General features: G+C 39.7%; 1 protein-coding gene across 8 annotated transcripts in view; it reads right to left on the bottom strand.

Annotated features, from left to right (window-relative positions):
* Positions 1 to 8922: 8922 nt before the first annotated feature.
* Positions 8923 to 18030, bottom strand: part of SCML2 (Scm polycomb group protein like 2) — a 70891-nt gene continuing 61783 nt past the window's right edge. For 6 of the 8 annotated variants that reach the window (XM_032679856.1, XM_032679857.1, XM_032679859.1 and 3 more), the window contains 4 exons: positions 13178 to 13459; positions 12331 to 12494; positions 10734 to 10848; positions 8923 to 10425 (listed from right to left, as the gene is read on the bottom strand). In XM_032679856.1, the coding sequence (XP_032535747.1) occupies positions 10385 to 10425; positions 10734 to 10848; positions 12331 to 12494; positions 13178 to 13459 (602 nt within the window). In that variant the 3' untranslated portion in view covers positions 8923 to 10384. The remainder of the gene's footprint in view (positions 10426 to 10733; positions 10849 to 12330; positions 12495 to 13177; positions 13460 to 18030) is intronic. The other 2 variants (XM_032679861.1, XM_032679863.1) reach the window with 2 other exon arrangements.

Genomic DNA, 18030 nt, shown 5'->3' with positions numbered 1-18030 from the left:
CTGCACTGCTTCAATATCATCCTTCCCACCACATCCTCATCAACGGAGTTCCCATCTTTCTTTGCTTAAGAACTGGAGGCAATGTTTTGTCCTAGTCTAGCATCTAAGACCAAGGGTGTGCCACTGGACACAAAACAAAGAGGTTCTTCTTTCTGAAGCTTATGTACCCCAAGCAAACCCCTAAAAGTCCAGTCAACAAGAACAGGAAAGCTATTAATTTTTGAGGTTTCTGATACACACAAAAAGTCATTTTTTGACAATTGAAAACAAAAAGCCACAAAAAACAACATACCTACATTCATAAAGGTAATAGCTGGATTTTTTTTATTTTTTAAATAAATGTTTCAAAATAAGTACTTTGAAAGCTTGGTCACAGAGCACAGTCCAGCATAAGAGAGCATGTCCCTGGCCTTCAGAGACTCTCTACAGCTCAGCCAGGATGGCACAAAGCCACCACACTCTATCTTAAAGCCCGATAATGCATCTGCCACACTCACCCAGCACCACCTGTGTTTGTGTGCATAGGGGCCAGAGTAGGGTTAAAAAAGACCCACAGAATATTTAAGTGCTGATGTCTGCTTTTTGCCACAGCAATCTGTGCAAAACCCAAGATCTAAGAAAACAGAAATATTCTCTATGGGTATTTTTTTTGCTAGATATTCTGGACAACTGGACTTTCAAGCAAGACCTCTTGTGTGGTAGAACATGGGACCTGGCCAACATTTCTTGGTTAGTATAATGTGGACCTGAATAGAGAAGAGCAACAAAGCTGGTGAAGGGACTCGAGCACAAGTTGTATGAGGAAAGGCTGAGGGAGCTGGGGTTGTTCAGCCTGGAGAAGAGGAGGCTCAGGGGAGACCTCATCACTCTCTACAACTGCCTGAAAGGAGGTTGTAGCCAGGTGGGGATCGGTCTCTTCTCTCAGGCAACTATCAGCAAGACAAGAGGGCATGGTCTTAAGCTGTGCCAGGGGAGGTTTAGGTTGGATATTAGGAAAAAATTCTTTACACAGAGGGTAATCAGGCATTGAAATGGGCTGCCCAGGGAAGTGGTGGATTCTCCGTCCCTGAAGGTTTTTAAGATGAGACTGGATGTGGCACTTAGTGCCATGGTCTAGTAACCACGGCAGTGTTGGATCAAGGGTTGGACTTGATGATCTCACAGGTCCTTTCCAACCCGGCTGATCCTATTATTTCCTTCTCAATGCCAACTAGGTCTTTCAATGAAGGACTCAAGTAATGGGGTTGTTCCAGCTTACTTGCAAAAAACCAGCAATATAAATGAGGAATATACTTAAGTTGAAAGGTATATTGAGAGTCCCATGATAGATACTGGTTAATAAAACCATTAGAGTCAAGAGAGCTATTCATCTCTTTGTAAAGCAGATGTTGGTATCTGGTCAGATCTCTCATATCCTCAACTCAGTAAGGAAGGCCTTCATTGACTAAAATGGTCTGGTGTTAAAAGAAACCATACTGAGAGGGAATTGGTAGCAGTACTTCATTCAATGAAGAAGAAACAATTTAAGGACAGAGTGCATGTGCCAAGAATTGGGTTGGGAATTACAAGGATTCAGCCCATATTTTCAGATAAAATCATGTCAAGATAAAAGACTTCACACATCTGATATGGTTCAAAAATGTTCATTTCTAACTTTCCCCTTTAAAATCTCAGTTTAACACAAACAGTCAAAGACACAAGTCATGACTCAACAGTCAGTGCATCTGAATCTGAAACAGCTTAACTTGGTATATCCACCTGGTTTTCTCGTTCCTAATTTTCCATTACTTCATTCTTCATATATTTTCTTTCCCATGTTTATTGCACACAAACCCTATCACTCATCCCAGGCTTGCATTTCTGTTTTCTTTCAAAACATTTAAACTTTCCCCAACGTGTTCATTTCCTGTAGTCAAACACCACCTAGGCAATTGCAATTAATATACTATGGTGAGTGCAAAGACATATGAAAGTAATGTGCTCTCTTCAGCTGAGCTGGTCTCTTGAAAGTAAACAAACAGCTGAGAGCGGTCAGATAAAAAAAAAAACAAAAAAACAAAAAACAAACACCACAAACCAACAAAAAACCCCCAAACCGAAACCAACCAACCAACAAAATGGCCAGCCCCCCCCCCATTACCCATTGAGCCTAAGAACCAATCATGTCCCAGTACCTTACAATGACCTATCTAGTACCTCACCTCTAAAGGATGAGCATAAACCAAGGGCACACTAAAACTAAACATTTATTTATTAATTTCTCCCTGCCCACTATTTTAAGAAGACAGACTGACAGACAGAAAAGCACTATGTAGGTCACACCTTGAGTAACATTGCCCAGTGACAGGCATCTGTTCCTAACAGAGTACCACCTACATGCCCAGGCAAGAGTTGAAATCAGTAGCAACAGTTGGTACTTACATCAGAAACAAAGCAAGCGAGCTGCAAAGCCCTTCTCTTATTTTTCAAAACATGCAGGAGTAAGAAGTACATGGAAAGATCCTTCCCTCAAAACGGTCTCCAATAAGAGGAGGTTTGGACTGGTTTGGAGAGGTGAAGTTGAGGGAGGAAGAGTTCAGACTTGTTTGAAAACCCCATTCTTGGCAATCTAGACAGCATTAGCACAGTCCTTAGGGAAAGAGTGCCTCCATAACAACTGAAAAAAACCTAAACATAAGAAAGGGGAAAAGTAAGTGAAATCATGACCTCTTGCATTTGAACACCAGACCTTCTAAAGTGTACCATCATTCATTAAGATTTTTCCCATTGCCTTGCCAACTGCCTCAGCTGCCACCTGGAAGGGGAGACGACTCTTTGTCTTTCCAGCTCTTGATTTCAGTGCTGGGACAGCCAACGCAGGGTAATGGCAATTGTCATGGTGGTTTTGTAAAGTATTCATTTTCTTTCAGCTGTCATAACTAGAAAGGAGCCATTGGCAGCAAGGGTTTCTGCCATCTTCAAGCTGTACATCTGTTCACATTTGTCTGTGCAGACAACATGGGATGCAATCGCCTTTTCCCCTTGTGCTGGAATCTGTTTGCTTGTATCATTTGTCCTGTAAGGGCTTTGATTTTGGAGGCTGAAAAGTGAATCTCTGTGGATGAAAATGGCTTCATGTATTCAAAAAGAAAAGAAGTAAAGAGGTGAGGCCTTTGCTATCAGCGCTAAACAGTTCCCCTGCAGATAATGAAAGCTGAAATAAAATTAGCAGTGGTTCATAAAGCTATGAGGAGAAGCAGCTTGTGCAGGACTCCTCAGCTTGTACAGCAGGACTGGGAGATTCTGGAGCTGGTGGAAGCTAATTCTGATTCAAATGGGGCAAATTACAACTAATCAAAATGATCTGCTAGAACAGCAATAGATGATTATGTAAGTGAGGGATTTAAAAGCCCACTGGATCACTGTAATGGTATATTTTAAGAACACATAGAATTCCCATCATCTATACAGCCACAATAAGGAAGATTTATTTAGGACAAATCATCAGAGGAGAACGTAGCAAAATATTTTGCTATTTAAAAAAACCAAAACAACCCTGAGATTCACACTTTAAAAAAAATTAAAATATATATAAAATGCTATATATAGATATAGTTGTAGACTCACAACACAGTGAGTTTACAACAGACTGCTCAGATTTTAACAAGTCTCAAAATGGCTCTGCATGACCTTTGAAACAACAGAACACTGACAGTTGGGGAACACAATCTCAGGATTATGGGCTAGTCAGTAAGCTTTACGGAGAGAAAGATTATAATCAAGGCTTGAAAAAAAAAAAGCAGCAATCATTTCACCACTAAAATGGACATGAAATCAGCTTCTGCCTCCCTGCATCACTCTTAGGCAGTTCCAAATGAGCACTTTTTACTCACTCCCATAGTTTTACATGTAATAAAAATAGAGAGGAGGAATATATGACCTTTGAAATTGATCTCAAGGGGATCTCTCTTTTTTCTTTTTCCCTCCTCCTTAAACCAAGCCAGTCTAACTCTACACAGCTTCGACTCGGCAGAAAGAGCAGCAGAGAGATGAAGAGGCTCATTACTTAGAAGAGGTTCACACCTCTTCATTCATTTTACTCTATTATATAACTAGCTAGCCAATCAAAGGAAAAAAATACTGACAGCCACTTTTAAAATGTGTTTCTTTACATGATCCTGCATTAAAATAGACTGCACTTTATAGGTGACAAAAGGAATACTGGGGAAAATGTGGGCCCACCGATTAATGAGATAGGGAACCTTGTTACACAGGACATGGAAAATGCTGAAGTACTGAATATCAGCTTTGCCTCAGCCTTTCCTAGCAAGACCAGCCCTCAGGAATCCCGGGTCCCAGAGACCAAAGGGAAAGACTGAAGCAAAAACAACAGACCCTTAGTGGAAAAGGACTGGGTCAGGGAATACCTTAGCAAACTGAACAAACTTAAGTCTAAGGGGCCTGATGTGATGCAGCCATGAGTGCTGAGGGAGCTGGCAGATGCAAAGTGAGGCCCCTCTCCATAATTTCTGACTAATCGTAGTGAGTGGAAGAAGTGCCTGAGGATGGAATGAAAGGAGATGTCACTCATCTTCAAACAGAGCAAGGAGGAGGACCCAGGGAACTTACAGGCCAGTCAGCCTCATCTCCACCCCTGGGAAACTGATGGAGCAGCTATCCTGGAAACCATTTTCAGGCAAAAGGAACAAGATGATGCTCATTACAAATAGCAAGCATGGCTTCACCAAGAGGAAGTCACCCTTCACCAACTTGCTAAGTTTCTATGATAAAATGACCAGCAGCCTGAAAGACGAGGGGTGAACAGTGGATATTGTCTACCCAGACTTCAGAAGGCCTTTGACACTGTCTTCCATAAGACCTGTCGGGTACAGCGACGCACTTCACTCGTAAGAGAGAAGTGGTAATATTTTCATTGGTATAAACCAGAGATTTAAGAAAGTTTGATCAAAAAAGTGAGAACGACTTAACAAGATGTAATAGCAAAGTACACTTGACTATTTACTGCACAGAGGACAGAGTCAGTCAACACCGTCAGGGAGACCCTCCCATTGAGTCATGAGGTTCAAAAAGACACCACTTGCATCCTAAACTCCTTCTCAGAGGAGAGTTTAGGTGACGATGGATCCAGACTCAGTCCCAGACTTGATCAATTATTTATGTCTAAAGGATTATATGTGTACAATCAATACTTTACATCACTTAGTTAAGATTTCAAAGTTTAGCATGCTTCTATATACTTACCAACAATCTGTTGCAGCAAGGAACTTCTCAATCTTGAGGAGTAACCTTGAGAGGTGTCCCTACTCAAGGGGAGATCCTGGTATGCTGCCTGCTGCTGTGCAGGAGAGCCCAATGCACCCTGGGCTGTCCACTATTTATGGAATAAAATAATTGACTCATAGTTGTATTTTCATAGTTACCAGAAAACCTTTCTTTTAAACATGACTGGAGTCAGACCTTGACTGGGCACGTTGCTCAAATTATCCCTTGGCTATTGTGTTATCTGTCTCCCCTGAATTCAGTTTGAGTTGGATGAAGCCATGGCAAACGATGCATCCGTTACAACTGACACGAGTGGTTATCATGTGAGCAGAGTTGGGGAAATAAAGGTCAGGTTGGTGAAGAGGTGGCAAAGGGAAGCACACAGTCAGAAGATCCGCACAGACAAACTGTTGATGTGTAGGCTGGATGAGCAGACAGGGGCACAGAAAACTGGCTGAATGGCTGGGCCCAGAGGATGATGATCAGTGGCACAAAGTACAGTCAGAGGCCAGTAACTGGTGAGGTACCTCAGGAATCACTACTGGCTCCAGTCCTTCTTCACCAATGGCCTGGGTGATGGGCAGAGCATATCCTCAACAAGCCTGCAGATTACACAAAACCAGCAGGAGTGGCTGATACATCAGAGGGCTGTGCTGCCATCCAGAGGGACATCAATATGTGGGAGGAATGGGCTGACAGGAGCCTCATAAAGTTCAGCAAGGGGAAGTGCAAAGCCCTACACCTGGGGACAACTTCAGGCACCAGTACATGCTGAAGGCTACCCACCTGGGAAGCAGCTTGGCAGAAAAGGACCTGAGGTGTCTTGGTGGACACCAAGTTGACCACGAGCCACAAAGATGATGGGTTAGAGCATCTCTCCTGTGAGGAAAGGCTGAGAGAGCTGAAACAGTTCAGCTGGGAGAAGGAAAGGCTCAGGGGGAATCTCATCAGTGCACAGAAATACCTGAAGAGAGAGTGCAGAGGATGGAGCCAGAATCTTTAAAGTGGTGCCCGGTGACAGGACCAGAGGCAACGGGCACAAACTGAAACACAGGAGGTTCCCTTTGAACATCAGGAAGCACTTTTTCACTGTGAAGGTGACCAAGCCCTGGCACAGGTTGTCCAGGGAGGTCATGGAATCTCCATCCTTGGAAATATTCAAAAGCCATCTGGCCACAGTCTGGGGCAACCAGCTCTAGGTGGCCCTGCTTGACCAGGAGGTTAAAGCAGATGATTTCCAGAAATCCCTTTCAGCCTCAACTAGTCCTTAATTCTGAGATACACTCCTCAACTTTTAATTAGAACAGCACAAATACAAGACAAATCTAGAAATACAAAAAGCTGTAGATACAAAATCTGCTATATTTAATTAAGAAACATCCATTCTGAGCAGTGGTTTTGGTTTTCCTTGTAGCATTGCTTTCTATACACTGATTAATATCAGTTATTATTTTAAGTCTTACGGCAAAGACTTTTAAAAATTACACAGTTTCAGAGTATTAGAGAACCACACAAAGTTTTCTAAGTGGTCTAGAAAAAACCACCAGATTTAAGACAATCTTTGATAATGCAGAACAGAAAAAAAACTCTCAAAACTGTAAGCTCCAACTGAAAACAGCAGATAAATTGGGTAACACAATTTGTCCTAAACAGTGACAACTCCACTTCAAGTTGGCTGGATACAGGCTGCTCTGACTGCTTGGTTCTGGATGTCAGGCCACTGAAATTTAAAATTATTTACATTATAGGCTCACATATACATACATATGAATAGATTTTTATTAGTTACTCATATTTAAAGGAAAACATGACCCTAAGCTGGCCCACTGGAATAATACATGAATGGGAAATGGTGACTGGAGCCCTCAGAATTAACCAGAAGATAAACTATTCATTCAACAGTGTTTCAATTCTCTGAATTTCACCTTCAATTAAAGACAAGCACAAAGAAACACTTATGAAACTTTTATCTGACTGGGTTCAAAAGTTCAAGATTTTAGTCATCCCTACCCAGGGCTTGATTTTTCTCCTACAAAAGTATTCGAGATACTCAAATGTAAAATTTTCATATCACATTCATGGCTTACACAATCACACCCACTGACTCACACAAAACTGTCACAGCTACAGAGAAGGTTAATACTGCTTTTCGCAAATTATATTCCTGACTGAAAAGGAAAAAGATTTCTACAAATACAATGAGATGAACATCTTTGCCCCTGTGTCTACCACCTGAAGTAAAAAATGGTGTGCCTTTATGAAAAGCAAACAAAAAAGGGGAAGATGCTCTATCCTCCAAGCCAACATTCATAACATGATGATGCTGCCTTTCACTGTCATTCCTACATATGTGTAAAAAAGTCCTACAATATGTATACTGCCACAGCCTATCATATAGCATTCTTTAATTCCAATATTGCACAGGTCTTCTGCAACAAGAATTGTTAGAGCTGCTAGTCCTCCCAGGTAGCAGTATTTTAATTTAAAATTAAAGAGCCATGGTACTGTCTCCCAAGATGCCTGAAAGATACAGAACCAGATAGACAGATGAATCCATGTTGATAGAAAAGCAACTTGGAGAAACAAAGGGACTACATCATGTTCTCTATCAAATACACACTGAATGTATCAAATCCACTACTGAGTATCTCTGGAGAGAGATCAGACACAAAATGCCTCTGGGCTATTTTCACTGCCAACTTCCAATTTCCATCATTTGCTTGTGAAGGATGTGAGGTTATCATTAACCCAGTCTAAGTTACTTCTCAAGCGCAGGCTGATCCCTGCGAACAGACACTGAAACAAGAGATTTCTACATCATAGAAATAAGAAAGCTTGAAGTGTATGAAGTTCAAACCTCTTGCCATTAACTGCTTTGACTTAATACATTTCATGTCTTTACCTGAACGCAGGACAGTTTTTACCAGTCTCTTCCCCTCACTGGTTATATGAGAATTCTGTAAGTTGCAATAAGATATACAAAAATGAACAGCTGAATAACTAAGTAAGCTGTTGTTTTGAAAGCACAGACAAGTTCAAACATTACTCACTTCAGATGAACAATGTTGGAATGATTTTACCCTTTTGATTAAAACTTCCTTACATCAGATGTTTCCACAAACTGTCCAAAACTGCCAGATAAGATAGCTACCCTTGCCTACGCAAACAGCGCTCACACACAGACACGACATCAAACAAAACGGACAGTTACAACAATGAACAAACTATTTTATTTTTCTTGCTAGATAGGAACATCCCATTGAAAATAAAGAATAAAAAATATATTCTGCTGTAACACTCTGAATGCTTGAACCTCATGCTATAGCACGCGGAGAAATTCTGGTACAGTAACATCACAGTATTCCCTGTGCACATGGGTGCACACAAAGCCTTGAACAAATATTTATACCCATAATAGTGCCATGTACAAAAATGTCATTCCATAAAGGCCAAACAGAAAATTTAAACATCTTTGTTTTTTTTATGCCAAGGGCAACGTAGAAAATGAAAACTGTTTTCAGTCAATTACTTCCACTTAAACTATATGAGATCTTTTTATGCTGAAGAACCCAAATTCAGCACAATAAACTGTGGAAGAAGTAGTATACAATTATATATATGTATAAACAATATACTGAACATGTGGGGCATGATGTTTTCCTTAATACATAATTGTTGGTGTATCCATACAGAAGTTAAGTCAGTACTTTTCTAACATAAAAAGAAAATATTCTGTTTCTTCAATCAATGCTCTGACTTTTTTCACTACAAAGAGCATGCCTGTATTATTTGTCTAAGCACACATGCGCCACAAAAGATACGCCAAACAAATTGATATAAACTTTAGTGTCAAATGTCTAATGATGTAATAACAAAAACAATTCTCAAAGTCCAAATGACTTGCTGAATTAAAATTGCATTGTAGTCACTTTAACGAAATACTTGGACTTGTGAGTCACCAAATTCATTATTTTGCAGCAGTATCTCTGTTGAAACCTGATGAGTATCAGACTACTAGTAAAGCAAGGCATTTTCAAAAAAGGAATTTGTAAAAAATACATTTATACTATATGCTTTCATATAAAAAGGTATTAAGAAATATAATAAACCCTAGCATTTGAGGACTATACCTTCCCTAGCAAACAGGTTTTATCACTTTACTATTATATACGGTTTCACTATTACATTCAGTTTCCTACACAGAAAGTATATTTTCTTCTCCCTGATGTATATTACAATCGCAGTGACAACAAACTGTTTTATTATCACCACTCATTCTTGCAGCTTAAACAAACAGCACCAATTTTACCCCCCAAAAAAAGGTTTATCAGTTACATAGTAGCACTTCCTTACAGGAAATATAAACCCAAAACATAGTAACCAATGTGTCTTTCCAAAAATATATCAGAATATATGGCTCAGATTTAAGGGATGAATATTCAGGAGTATTGCATAGTACAGGGATCTCACCTGAATGAATAAAGACACCTTTTGATTGTTTGTCACCTTCTGACTCCAAGAACAAATTAAACAGGTGCTAAAGAAAGTAATACACAGCTAAATTTACTGGTAAAAAAAACAAGAAGAAATTGTACAGTTCTCTCTGGCACAGTGCAAAGTACACATTAAAAACTGAATATGTATGTACACTGTGTATGTATTTATATATATATATATATAGTATGTATTTCCCTGACACATACACAGGTACATATAAAAAGCATGAACACACATATCCATGCCAATCTGAGCAAAAAGATGGAATGTTTATGATGTGGATGCATTGTTCCAGTGAAATCAGTCTGTCCCAGAAATGGCTGTTTATACAGCCAATATGCTGTTCCATGAAGCAGAAATATTTATTGCCTGCATAAATTGACAATATACCATATATTTGTCCACATAACTTACTGAAGGACTGATAATCATACTTTATAAAAGCTTATATTTGTATTAAGCCCTCTCTTCCATAACCCTTCCTCTCTTCTGGAAGACCAGAGTATTCACTACAGAGATAAGATCTTCTATTTCAAGTTTTTCTTGCAATATAAAAGTTTACAGCCACCACCGTAAAAATTTTAAACACCTGGAGCTGGTTTATTTTATTATTTCCCTTTGGGATTCAGCTGTTTTGGTTCTGAATACGAACACATTGGCTGAAGCCTGTAACACAGAACACACTTTTCAGGATTAGGAGAGCGCTGTTACCCAACCTGCCCACACCCAGTATGATCAACTGTCCTTGCCTGCCAACTTTCTGAAATAGTTCACAAAAATACCAGGGTGGAATACAAATCCCTCCCCCCCCCTTTTATCCTGAATGTCTTTTTAACATTTTGAGAGCACTTTCAAAAAATAAAGACTATTTATATCAGCAAAACAGTTTCAAACAAAGGGGATGGCTGTGAACCTGAGAGCTTAGTGTGATACAAACACACACATTTGTGGTATCTCCACGGCCTAGTACTTTCCTTGTTTAAGTCGTTCAATGTGGTAGCACAGCTTAAGGGCAGGCCCCAGCTTCAGTCCCATATATTTCACTATCATATCACTCCTGAGTAAGAGCAGTGCCTTCCCATCAATTTCCTGCAGAAGGAAGAGAATAAACACAACATATAACTTTAACAAGTTGCATGGTAAAACTGGAAAGTACATTATATTTCTTTATACAGTTGTAAAAAAATATCTACTATATATAAAACAGTAACTTAGGATAACTTTATATTTACAGATGACCACTGAAATTTAATTTATTTTAGTATTTTTTAATGTATGATTAAGGTATTTGAGTTGTTAAAGAAAGAAAAATATAGTAAATAAGAGGAACTGACCAAACAGCCCTCAAAATTAGGTCCTGACTGGGAAGAAAAAAGTGAGCGGGTCAAGGGGGAAAAAAAGAAGCTGCAAAGGAAGGTCTGTGCAGTTAGAGATTAAATGATCCAAGCGCTGAGGCCTTGCACTGAACCTTGAACACAGCTGTGGGAGGATTTTGGCATGTGCATGCAAACAGTCACACAGAGGAAGGGGTTATAGACCATCTAAATCTGTGAAATAAGACAGATCTATGTCCATGTCGAACCAGATAGATTGTTAGGATCAAGACCAAGGACAACTTAGTCAGATTTTAACAGCCTGACTGAGAAGCTGCTGAAATATGACAGTCCTAAGCTCTTAGTATCATTACATACTGTAGACAGGCAATTAGTTTCATAAAACACCATAAAGAGGACCACTCTGTCTTATTTTTTTAAACACAAACCTGACAAAACAAGTGACATTTACTGTTGTTATACAACTAAGAATAAAACATAAGACAGGAATCTCTATTAAAAGTTATTTTGAGTTTTCCTTCCAATCCAGCTTACTCAGAGATTTAACTGTTAGTAGAAGATGGTACAGAACATGGGTGAAATACTACTACAGAGAAAGCCAAGCTCTTTTTGGAGGGCCATATATACAACGAATTAAGAAAGCAGCTCTTTGCTGAGCAACCTGACATAGAAAAGCACAGCAAGAAGGTACAGGGGAGATCAAAACCAGCACAAACTGACACAGTTTCTATCTCTAAAGATAACATCTAGTCAGACCTTATGAAAACCTGTGCATTGTTTTTCCAAACAGATGAATTCAACATTTCAATTGATTCTCTGAATTCTAGTATTAATGATCAAGTGTTCTAGCTAACAAGGGATAACAGCATCTCTACTTCGGGACGTTAAATCTCTAAAACAGGGGGGCCAAATGCCCCGTATCGTACATGGGAATACCATTTTCTCTAGAGGTACCAGGGATGTTGGCCATTAGAACTTGGGTACTTCCAGTATTGGCATTATTACATACATGCTGGAAAGCACTAGCTATTTACTTTAGTCTAACAAGACTAGAACACAGAGAAAATATACTGCAGGAGGAATTTAAGGTGGAAAAAATAATTTTCAGCCTCCCTCTAATATACATGTAGAGTCTATTCTACCTTCAAGTGTAAGTAGAGTGATAGATATGAAAGCTACATTTTAAGACATTAGTGTGACACACAATCTACTAGAAAGGAATGGATATGCATCATACATGTCTCCTAAAGAGTTCTGCATGTGGAGCCAGTGCCTGTGGATCAGCTTCTTTCACAAAACGCACCACTTCCTCTATTGACCAGGTGGAAGGGTCCTTATTCAATATTCTTGAAGGTTCCCTTTTTAGTGAATTCAAATCCGGTCCAGTTGTGGAACTTGCAGCTTTTAATATAAAAATATTGTGAAAGGAAAAAGTATCACTTGTCTGTACAAGGACAACACATTTCATTTCACGTAAGACACTTCAATATTAACTTTTGGCTTTTATTATGCGTTCTTTGCAATATATTGAAATGAAAGATGCTTTATTTTCCTTCTAATGATAGTGAATTGTTCCTTTTGTTTTTAAATGCCTTCTATAACTGCAAGTATTTACAGCAGCACAAACATTAGCACTGTGACATACCTAGAGGGATTAGTTTGACTTGTACTTAGCTCCTGGGTCCCAAGAGCTATTGACTGGCAATGTGGCAAAGTCAATTTAAGCTGTGCAGACAGAGGGAGAGACAGTAGGAAACCCTATCCCTGTATTTCAGCAACATGGCAATAGTTGATAAGACGCTCAGGAAGTGATATGCATATAGGCCCTGTCTGGTCTGGCTTGCTGCAGGTTCTGTAACAGCAGCAAGAGGAAGGTGCAGCAGGCAAGACCCGCCTCAGCCTGCACAGCACTATTAGTTCTAACAGGCTTAAGTTCTGCATTTGCAAGCGTGCCTGACATGCTTGGCAACAGCACGTTTCACTCCATATGCAAGCTTTCCTATGGTAAAGAAGTTCTTTATTCATAACTTTGTATGTTAGTAAAAGCAGTTATATACTTTGGAAGGTTTTGTATAATTGCATACCTTCAATTCGCCTCTGTATTCGATTCCTACTGACTTCACAGTAACTGCTGCTCCCAGCAGAGCTCAAAGACAGACTGCGCAGGATTGGGGCTGAATTTGAGGTAGCAGTTGCTGGTTGATGGGAATTTCTGTAATATGCAGCACTTCCTGCAGTACGGTACTCTGTGGAATTTCGACAGGTTGGGCTTGACAGATTTACAGAATTAAGTGCAGAATCCATAGAGTCCTCAGAAAATCGGTGTTCTTTGGAAGTGCTGTTTTCCTCTATAGGCAAAGTTTCTGCTACACAAAAAGCAAGTATCAATATGTTCAAAGTGATGGACGTTATACCTTTATTATTTAAGACTTTGCTATGTTCTCCTGAAGATACTGACAGATTGTAAGCTTGTTAACCAATCTCCTGTGAGGCAATCACTGCTTTTGAAAGTTTCCCCTTCTCCTTAAGTAATCAGTGGTCTCTTACTGTATTTCTAAAACGTTTTTTTTTGTAGCAAAATATTTAATATGTCAACTTTGAGACAGCCTTCATAAATCATTTCAGTTGTATTTATTGAATCCTATGAACAGGGAAGTGACAAAGGAATTCTTTTATAAAATTGTCTAGTGTTAATACTGATACATCAAATAATTTTAGTCAAGAATTTTCATTATTTTTAAAACATATTCTTAAAAAGCTAACCATTAATATTACGTAACAGTTATTTTGCAAGACATTTTTAATACAAATAAAAAACTCATGTTAGCTAATAATTGTTTAAATTGTTCTAAACAGCAGAGGGAGGCACTAGCTTCATAAACAAAACAAGTGGACAATTGTTATCTATGGGTCCCAAAAGGTTCAGACACAGGGGCCATTGTTAAAAATGGGAAAGGTTACAGGCAAAGTCATCATCATCATCGTGGCTGGGCTTTGCAAACGAAGATTTGGGAAGGCTCTATCCACATTTGTTACAAGCACGCCGGTGGCTTATGAGGCCAATACATGACAGACATATCCGATTGCAAAAGGCACAACAGAAAGACTCCTTAGATGGTGTATTCTGCAAGACACGGTTCTTTCTGCGTTGCCTTTTCTCCTCGAGAGTGATCCTGCGTGTGTTCTCAAAGGAGACAGCTGCGTTATAGATGCTGTGTCTTCAGGCCTCCCGATTTGAGGCCAGAGTAGACCAGTTATGTTGATCAATATGGGCGAGGCTGAGATGTTGTTTCAGGGAGTCCTTGTATCTTCTCTTCGGGGCTCCTCTCATGCGGCAGCCAGTGGCAAGTTCACCATAAAGCAGGATCTTAGGGAGGCGGTGGTCCTTCATCCTGGAGACGTGCCCTGCCCATCGCAGCTGCGTTCTCAGTAACATGGCCTCAATACTTGTGACAGCTGCTTGCTCTAGAACAGATGTATTGGTCACATAATCTGACCAGTGGATGTTTAAGATTGTACGGAGGCAGCGCTGATGGAAGCGTTCTAGGAGACGCAGGTGGTGGCGGTAGATGACCCATGATTCAGAACCGTATAAGAGAGTAGACAGCACTATGGCTCTGTAAACACTGATCTTCGTGCTTTTCTTCAAGTGTTTATTACGCCATACTCTTTTGTGGAGTTTTCCAAAAGCACTATATGCCTTTGCTAACCTGTTGTCTATCTCTTCGTCAATCTTACCATCCGAGGAGATGAGTCTACCTAGGTAATTAAACTGCTCCTCACAACCCTTTCAGCTCAGCAGCTGAGCTGCTTTTCAAACCTCTTCACTGTCTACTCATCCATGTCATTAGTTAGGCAAAGTCATAGAAGGCTGTGAATGCCCTGTACAGCACACTAATGTAACATGTTTTTGACCACAGTGCTGTACCTACAGACCCTTAGTTCTTTGCACAGGGAGGGGTCTCAGAGTCTGTAAGCGCAGACTCTGGAAAGCTAAAGGTACATGTAAATTACTGAACACATGGAGCAAGCAAAAAAAACCCCAAAAAACATCAGATCTCATGAAGGGAGTATAACAATATTCTGGTTCTTACAACTTATCAGCTAATTTCTACTCTGCAAAAGACAAACAACATCCACTCAGAAGACTTGTGAATTTTTAGAGCCTATCAATACTGTTTCTAAGCCAGATTAGCTAAATTCAACAGATCCTTTCCCCTGTGGCATGAGACAGGAGCCAGGTTTGTTTGATTACTGAAAACTCCACTCCTGTTCAACCCAATTCAGGTCTGTTTGGGAGAAGCATGTTATGTGAGGGGAAAAAAAAAATCCCAAATCAACAAAACCACCACTCCATTCTCTATCAATCATACATCCTCCTCTCTGTTTGCATCAGGCCAAGCAACAGCATGAAAATGAAGTTGGAACCACAATGTACAAATCTGTATGAAACAAATGCTGCTTTGGCAGGAGAGTTAAGAGCTGGAAAAATATAGCTAACAGGTTCACAGAAGTGTAAGCCCCACACTACCATCTTGAAAATTACTCTAGTGAAGTTATAAAACATATGCTAGTGAAGCAGCATATTCTTTGGAATAAGAACTGGTATATTCTGCGAAACAAGTTCATGAAATAAGCTTTTTACTACCCTCTTATATGAAAACTTTCAAGAACATCTTGGGCAAATCCCAAATTAAAAATAAAGGAAGAGTATTTTCCTAAAAGAAACAGCAAGCTTCTCAAGCATGCTTTCAACTTGGTTCATGAGGTCTTAGGCTCTCTGCTGAATCCTGTTTAAATGTGGAGTGCAGTGAAGAACTGTTAAGTGTATTTTGGTCCTCAGCCAGCATAATCCTGAGAGGGAATAAAGGCATTCACAGAGCCAGCTCCCTACTTAGTGAATTCAGTAATGCAAGATCACAGAATCACAGAATCATTTAGGTTGGAAAAGACCACTAAGATCATCAAGTCCTACCATTAACCCAGCACCACCGTATTCACCACTAAACCAAGTCCCTGAGTGCCACATCCACACGCCTTTTAAATACCTCCAGAGATGATGACACAGCCCAGGCAGCCTGTTCTGATGCCTGACGACCCTTTTGGTGAACAAACTTTTCCTAATATTCAATCTAAATTTTCCCATGTGCAACTTGAGGCCATTTCCTCTCATCCTCTCTCTTGTTACCTGGGAGAAGATAGCACTCCCCACCTCCCTACAACCTTCTTTCACATACTTGTAGAGAGCAAAAAGGCGGAAGTGGCTCAGGGAGCACTTCCACCAGCTCCCTCAGTATCCTGGGTAGATCCCATATGGCCCCATAGGTTTGTGCACGTCTTCAGTGGTTCATCAGGTCCTGACCTCAGTCCAATTTCCCCTGGGATTATAGAACCATAGAATTGTTTGGCTTGAAACTGTTTAGGTTGAATCACAGAATTGTTTAGGCTGTCACTGTCTTCCAGCTCATGAAGGTTGTCCAGCTGTCTTCCAGGAGGGTGGGTACATGGAGAACAACTGCTCTTATTGTTAAAGACCAAGGCAAAGGAGGCATGAAGTACTTCAGCCTTTTCCTCAACCTTTGTCACTTTGTTTCCCTCCACATACAATAAAGGCTGGAGATTTCCCTTAGCCCTCCTTTGATTGATGAGAAAAATAAGAAAAAAATTTTCTTGTCTTTTACAGCAGTAGCCAGGTGAAGTTCTATCTGGGCTTTGCCCCTTCTAATTTTCTCCTTGAATAACCTCACAGCATCCTTGTCATCCTTCTAACTTTCCTGTCCCTTCTTCCACAGGTCATAAACTCTCCTTTTTTTTCCCTGAGTTCATGCCAAAGCTCTATGTTCAGCCAGGCCAGTCTTTTTCCAGCATTTGTCTTCCAGCATTTGGAGACAGCCTGCTCCTGCACCTTTAAGATTTCCATCTGAAAGAGTGCCCAGCCTTCCTGGACTCCTTATCTAAGAGACAGTGTAACATCATTTACTAAATTCAATACTGGTCAAATAAAAAAGCTTTTATGGACACAAATCCTTCTCTTTCATATAAATAATTCTAAAATAACCACTGCAAAACTTTGTAGTTTGTCAAACTTCAATCACAAAAGCAAAGAAGAAGCTACTAAGATTTTCAAAGAAAACAAACAGGAAAATTAACTCATATTTCTCAGAAGTAGTTACAGCAACTTATAAAAATTAGAAACAAAAGCTATCATTCCATAGAATTTCGGAAAGATTTTAAGAGATGTAGTCAATGATGAGCACTATAAAATTAAAAGCTAGCCAACCAAGGGAAAATTAGAGCTGTAGAGAATGAAATCACTAACAGAAATCTCAGTCCAAAGCCAAAAGGCAGAGGTGATATTTTAAACAATTACAGCAAAACTATTTTTGTAGCTTTCATAGCAAACAAGAAGGACTCCAAACATAGGATTTTTTTTGAGAAATAATTGTTTCACATAATCTTTGTCAAGATTTCTGAAGACAAAAAGATTAAAAAAATTGACTGCATTACAAAAGAATTTAATTATATTTATTTCAATTATATCCCAGACTTCTTTCTGATGTTTTATACCCTAAGCTAAACAATAATAAATAGGTCTGGGGAAGATCAACTCTGCTTTTTTGCCCTAAGATACTCGCATTTGAATTTATCTTACTGTAAACTCTCACATACACAAGGTGGAAAAGGTGGCATATTTCCCATCATTTTTTAGGGAAGGTGTTCGGCAACTATAGTGTCCAATCCACATTCTGTTCCATCCATCTAGCTGCTCTACAAACATCCAGCAAATGGAGCTTTGCAATCCATGGAGTGACACATTCCTCCTACCTCGACGTTTCGAGCAGTTGTGAATAACAGTGCTCGAGAAAGAGGTGGGAGGTTCCACTGCAGAATGCCTGATCTCTGCACTGATTAATAAAAGGCCAATAAGAAGCCTTAT

The sequence above is a fragment of the Chiroxiphia lanceolata genome, chromosome 2 (assembly GCF_009829145.1).
Source record: "Chiroxiphia lanceolata isolate bChiLan1 chromosome 2, bChiLan1.pri, whole genome shotgun sequence".
Classification (NCBI taxonomy): Eukaryota; Metazoa; Chordata; class Aves; order Passeriformes; family Pipridae; genus Chiroxiphia; species Chiroxiphia lanceolata.
This window is presented reverse-complemented; position numbering and strand designations above follow the sequence as displayed.